The sequence below is a fragment of the Choristoneura fumiferana genome, chromosome 22 (genome assembly GCF_025370935.1).
Source record: "Choristoneura fumiferana chromosome 22, NRCan_CFum_1, whole genome shotgun sequence".
Classification (NCBI taxonomy): Eukaryota; Metazoa; Arthropoda; class Insecta; order Lepidoptera; family Tortricidae; genus Choristoneura; species Choristoneura fumiferana.
In genome coordinates this window covers 8,350,203-8,357,165 of record NC_133493.1, presented here as the reverse complement: position 1 = coordinate 8,357,165, position 6,963 = coordinate 8,350,203, and the positions used below count along the sequence as shown (strand labels likewise).

The window sequence follows — 6,963 nt, the reverse complement described above, 5'->3', positions numbered from 1 at the left end:
GACGGATATCAGATACAGAACCCTAATAATTTATATGTAAAAAAAAACTAAGATGACAAAGAGAAGCAGTTTATTCGGTATCTCGAGTATTCATTTTTTATGTATGGCAACAGCAACCGCCCGCCTGCTGTCACATACATTTGACACATGCTTTACGTTTCAGTTTTCACTTTTTCAGTCAGTGAATATTTTTTTATTTCTCTTGTAGTCCGATTAAAATATACAAATCACATGTGTAATGTCTGTATTCGACAGCGCTGTTTTTAATTCTACCCTTTACGAGGCTCTTTACCTTCAAATAGGGGATACTTTCGCTGTGGCAAAAGACTTTTTTGGGTCATGCGTGTCATCTCTACCGATAGAAGATTTTTCTAATTCTATCGTAAACTTTACCGAACTTTCTTTCTACGAGGAAATCGTCGGAGTTTTTTACTTCAACGAGTTCCAATTCCTGCTGCTGAAGACATTCCTTATTATATTGCTGTTCACTTTGTTATTGATTTTCATTTCGTGGCGTGTTTACGGCAAACGTATATCAGAGCGGTTCATGAAACCAGGTGAGTCAATTTATGAATGTTTTTGCGCAGACCTTGAGCAATCTCAAGGCTAATTTTCCGCTAATTTCTGTCAATACGACGCTAGCTAAACAATATAGGTTTGAATTAAGCATACAAAAGCTTCTAGACTGATTATCGAGCTATGCCTACAGTCTCAAATGAGCGGATTTATTTTAAATCAACATTGCTAAGGTAACAAGTGCTTCTATTTTTATGGGCCATTAAACTTATGCCTACATTAAAAGGGAAATCATTGTAGCTGTTTGATGTGTCATCATGCTTATTCATATACACAAATAACAAACAAACAATAAATTAATTATAATAGGCGAATTCGCACTGTCATCATTCAGCCACTATTACCTCTCATTTACATTTTTTTCACCAAATAACAGCTGAATACACTAGACACTGGCAACATTGTCCTCTGATGGACTAAGCCTTATTTTTTTTAACTAACTTATAAATTATTTAGGCACAGAGTCATGATCAACATGATGGATGTAGGAAGGCAATAAACTGGAGATAGATAAACAATTATTGGTAAATCTAAGGTAAATAAATATAAAATCATGAATAATAAAGTACTTTAAAATATAAATTAATAAAAGGATTACAGTACAAAAAATACAACATTATTTTAATACCACAGAAGTGTTTACACTATATTTCAAAAAAATAAAGGGACACAATTCACAAACATGTCATCTAATGCTGCACTTTTCTTAAAAGTACATTTTGATTTGACTTACTTTTTTTATGCACAAATTATTTGTTAAGTTTTATTTATAGTGCAATTCCTAGAAAATACTTCTTAATTTTCTTTAAAATATCTTCAAAATTCATATACAAACAATATGGCAATCTCCAGATAACTTATCTCGTTATCTTTCAGCTACATTGGATACAATAGAACAACTAAAAGAAAGTGTTTCCAAGTTAAAACTCCCTAAAGAACACACACCGAGAATCTAAGATGGCCGAAAAGATATTGAACTTCTTTAAGAAAAAGAAGTTGGAAACTAAGTTTAAATTGGCTGGGCCGGGACATAGACTGAGTGAGGCTACGATAACTAGTCAGAGCTCCAGTGGATCTAGAAATGAGAGTGTTAGTAAACGGTCAGGTCTCTCCGCCGAGAGCAAAGTGGCTGCCGAGGCAGCATTGGCCCGTGTGCAAGAGAAGAGAGGGATAATCCAGGCTTTAATACTTCTTATGCTGCTATACAGGTTAGTTCTGAATATTTTAAACTTAACAGTGATTTAGTTCTTTCTCACATAATGGTAACTGCATAAGAAGCTGAAGAAATAGATTGATACTTGTGATGTACAGATATCATTTAATAATATTGTAAATCTGTTTAAAAAAATATACCTCATTGAGTTTCTTGCCGGATTCTTCTCAACAGACGTTTTTTCTAAACCGGTGGTTAATTGTTTCTTACATTTGATGAGAGTTGTACAATCTCCTTTGTGTAATAAGACTGAAGACCTGATTCATATTCTTTTGGAATGTGATCAGAATAAGGACATCAGAGACAGGTATTTGGATAGTATGGGCTTGTTCAATGGAGGTGTAAATGTAATTCACGGTTGAACGCCTTCAGAAAAAGCTATGCAGATTTACAGATTCATTGGATGGGCATTAACAAGTAACATCTGTCTGTAGTGTGGTGTATATATCTGAGGCTCCCCATGAGGCTGACATAGTCACATTTGGAGTGCTAAAGCCTCGTTAAAATATTGGAAAAAAAATAATTGTTAAATAATCCTAATGCAATTCACAACAATGTTATTAAAATGCATCGTTAATCATCACCATAACAGCGTAGTATGTGCACTGTGCACTACAACAGACTGAAGAAGCAGTGTCCCTGCTCTACCAAGCAGGTTCAATGCTTGAAGGGATGCTCAGTTGATGACCGAGACATGAAAATACAAAGAAGTGGCTTATTGTGTTGAGTTCACAGATCGCTACATTGCAGAAAGAAGAAAAAAAAACTGTTGAACATAGGCCTTCTCATAGATTATTGGCATAGATTATTTATTGTCATTTGGTATTTCATCATCCCAGCCTATATATGTCCCACTGCAGAGCACAGGCCTCCTCTCAGAATGTGAAGGCTTGAGCCATAGTTTCAGTGCAGATTGGGAATTTATTTATTTGGTATTTATTCACATGTAATAAATTATTATTTTAGGCACAAGTTAGAAAAGAATTAGAAAACGAGAAGGCAGCAGTATCTGGACCACAAGTATCAGGGAATGATCAAGCTGCATCATCAAGGCAAGCGATCCAACCCGAGAGTTCGGAGTCCAAAGAAAAAACAGAGGATTACGGCTTGCCTAAAAACTGGGCAGCCGCTGGAGTATTCTTCAAGTAAGTACAACAGGGATGTTACGGAGCTCCGATTCCGGTTCTGTTAAGTCGGAACTTCTGTTTGATATGAAACATCCACTTCGGTTCCAGTTTTTGAAACTGAAGTTATATCGGATGTCAATGACTGGACATGAGCGGCGTACATCAAAAACATACTAATTATGTAATGTTTTTGACACTCGCGATCACTATCAAATGACAGTTTTTGTATGCGAAAACTATCATTTGATTGTAATCATACGCAATAAACCCTCAGGCTTAGTAGACCTACTCTTAACATCTCGTCCACCTATCATTCAGGCTCCGATTCTGGTTCCAGTTCCGTTTTCGGTTCCGATTCTGTTTCTGGTTCAGATAAACTAAATTGAAAACATCTGGTTCCGCTTTTGGTTCCGATAAAACCACATCCGTTACATCCCTAGTTCCCAACAACTTCCTGGAGCGACCCTGGTGACCTGAGGTATAGTGCCCTGTTAGTTCACTAATAATATACTTTATTTACCAAACAACATTCCTGTGTGGTTAAAATTTTCAGTTGTCTGAATGAGACCAGTAACATCAGGACTAGACTAGACAAGAGGCCATAAGTATTGGCTAACATGCGGGTGCTCGCAGTACCATTCAGCATCTCTTTCCAACTTTATACTATCCTGTGTAACGGAAAGAAATAGTGAAAACGATTGTGAGAGTAATGTGAGACAATAAATCTATGTTGAAAAAACATATTTTGCTAACAAACTTCATGATTGTTGTCAGGTGTCCCATGATAAGCAACGATGTTTTGACGAGGGATGAATGGAAGCAAAACATCAAGAAGTTTCTCTATGAACAGTTGGAAGAAGAGAGAGGCCTGACTGCCTGTCTCATCATACAGTCTTGTAATAAAAACAAGGAGAAGGTACTATTGAATTATTTCAAAATCCTTTCAGCAGACTTGAACAGACTAGAGGTTAACTATATAACTACAAGCTATGTGCCAACCCAGGGTTAATGATTTATTTTTTACAAGCTTTTATTTCACTTTACCTCATCCATTTGATTGTTGCCTTCAAATCTTTCAAGTTAGTTTTCTTCCACATCCAGTGGTTGGATGTCTTCAAATTTGGTATACATTGTGTAGATTGGATGCCAACACAAGTAGTCAGCAGATTGACAAAAGAAAAAGTATGTGAAAGTAAATATTGACGGACCAATTAGCATATTTTTTTGTTACCTAGTAAACTACACAATTGTACAATTTTCAGGTTGACACATGTGTTGAAACACTATGCAAATATTTAGAAAACATAGTTACTTATCCAGAAGAAGATAAATATCAGAAGATAAGGATGTCTAATAGGTCAGTATTATTTATTTTAACAAACCATGTTTCATTATATCAAATGACGATACTGTCCCTAGAAATAGAGTTGTATCAGATATTTATGCACTTTGTTGTGGCAGATATTGGTTCTGGTGACTGTGTACTGTACCTGCAAAACAAAACGTCGATAATAAAGAAACAACGTTTACCTACTCTGCAAAGGGCTCTTTTACATGTTACTTTTTTTTTTAAACTACCATGTTATAAAAAAATTGTATTACAGAGCTTTCTCCGACCGAGTACAGCCAATCGAAGGCGCGATGGAGCTATTGACGGCCGCTGGCTTCACGCAGCAGACTCTCCCCAACCCTGAGGGTGCGGATGAAGAGTATCTTGTCTTCAACAAAGACAACGTGCCGAGCGTTGAAAGCTTGGTGGTAAGGTTACTGTCATAGACTGACAGGTTTTTCTTATTGGTTATGCTATAAGATCTACCCTTCATACCAAATTTCAAGTGCCTAAGACAACCGAAAGTACCTTATCCCATGGGAATTCCAAAAAACCGGAAACAATTATATTATATTTTATATTATATTTATAATTTATATTATATTTTTGTATTGTTTTTAATATTTATTGTCTATTAATTCTACATTTCGCCTGTCTGTTATCTCTGCCACCTACATTAGTCTGTTCATATTTATTCATTTCTCAGAAATTGGTTGTCTGGAAGAAATCGCTTTTTAGCGATAAGTCCGCCTATTGTCTACCTGTTTTTTTTTTCGTAATGTCTACTGCTTCTGGTGATCAATAAAGAATATTTGTATTGTATTGTATTGTATCACAATTCATGAGATACAGCCTGGTTACGGACGGACGGAGAGCAAAGTCTTAGTAATTGCGTTTCCGTTTTTACCCTTTGGGTACGGAATCCTAAAAAATATATTGTGGTCTCCATTGACGATGCACTTAAAACGTCTGTGCCAAGTTTCATAACTCTAAACCCAGCGGTTGAGATTTTGAGATTTTATCCTGATGCTGTGGTAATATCGGGATTTTGCAAATGTTATTCCACACATCCAGTTATTTATATACTAAATTTCATCCAAATCCGTCCAGCTGTCTTAACGCGAAGAAGTAACAAACATACACACAAACAAACTTTCGCATTTATAACATTAATAGTTATTCATTTTCAGAATCTTATCGAGGCGCTTCGCTCCGCAGAACCGATCCAACTGGAACTGGACAGGAACTTACAGGTGTTACTGCCTTCGCAAGCCGCTGTTAAAATGCAGCTGCCGCCTGCCTTCTATGCCATGACCATGGAAGACATCAAGCGGGAACAGCAGCTTAGGTTCGTTACTTACCTGCTAACGCACCGCTGACCAGTAGTAGTAGTCTTCAAAAACCGAGCCTACTCTTCTCAAAGGGCCGGCAACGCGTCCGTAATTCAATTTATGTTATGGGTGTCCGCGGGCGGCGGTGATTGCTTTCCAGCAGGTGATCCGGTTATATGAAGTCAAGAGAGGACGCCCAATTGACCATCTACCGGGCAGAGTCCTCGAGAGAGGGGTGCACCCGGCTCAGATGGACCACCCAGCGAGGAGGGAGAGTACCCGCTTTGGGCATATCGCAAATGCCGAGGACCTGGAGTGCCTACCGGAGGATACATTGAAAATTTACACCGACGGCAGCAAGATCGAGGGCAAAGTGGGAGCGGCAGCTACATTCTTTAAGAATGGAGTGGAGATGCACAGGATAGGGATGGGCTTAGCGCGCTATTGCACAGTGTACCAAGCAGAAATGCTTGGCATATTGGGAGCGCTAGCCAGAACCAAGCAAAGAAAAGAGGAAGGGCCCATAACCATCCTGAGCGACTCCAGGGCCTCCTTGGAAACAATATGTAACCCGAATTCGGTGAATCCCATGGCCCGCGAGATCCAAAAACTGCTGGAAGACAGGAAGGCGGACGGGCTGCAAACGGGGCTCTTCTGGATCAAGGCCCACATAGGGATCCCGGGCAATGAGAGAGCGGACGAACTTGCCCGGGACGCGGCCTTAAAGTGGAAGAGGAGCCCCGTTTACGATAAGGTGCCCCTGTCTTATGTAAAGAGGACGATTCGAAGCGCGAGCATAGACGAATGGCAAAGAAGATACGGGGAGGCGGAGACCGGCGCCGTCACCAGGCTCTTCTTCGCAGATGTAAGGGTGGCCCGTAAAATCATTGGTAAAATAAACATGACCAACGCAAAGGCACAACTATTTACGGGCCACGGAGGGGTGAGGCAATACCTGCATAGGTTTGGACTTACTGCCTCCCCTCACTGCGTCTGCGATGATGAGACGGAAGAAACCGTCCCCCATATCCTGCTCGCCTGCCCTAGATTTGGCAGGGATCGGTATGCCTGCGAGCAGGCGATGCAACGAGCAATGCCTAGGGAGGGTGAATTAAGTGACCTAATGAGTGGCGATGACCGGTCCCGCCGTCTGATGCTAAACTTTGCACTCCGCGCACTGGTCGCAGCGGCGAGGTCGAACGGAGCTAAAATCCCAGACGACGAGCCGGATTTCTAGAGACTGAAACCTGAAGACACGAACCCTCTGCTTGACTGATATTTTGATTGAGCATCCTGACTCATACTTGGTTGCATGCGTGCCCTGCCTTCTCCCTTGTTTGCCTGGTTTTGGACGTTCCTTCGCGTCCTCCGCGTTGAGTCGGCGGG

At 40.0% G+C, this 6,963-nt stretch overlaps 1 protein-coding gene across 1 annotated transcript in view; it reads left to right on the top strand.

The window, feature by feature from the left end:
• Positions 1–466: 466 nt before the first annotated feature.
• The window catches only part of Gint3 (GDI interacting protein 3), a gene marked incomplete in the record, with an annotated part of 12,995 nt that continues 6,498 nt past the window's right edge, over positions 467–6,963 (top strand). The window contains 9 exon segments of the mRNA XM_074104900.1: positions 467–557; positions 1,033–1,111; positions 1,453–1,741; positions 1,744–1,784; positions 2,756–2,934; positions 3,691–3,832; positions 4,179–4,273; positions 4,521–4,674; positions 5,437–5,594. Coding sequence (XP_073961001.1) covers positions 1,534–1,741; positions 1,744–1,784; positions 2,756–2,934; positions 3,691–3,832; positions 4,179–4,273; positions 4,521–4,674; positions 5,437–5,594 — 977 coding nt within the window.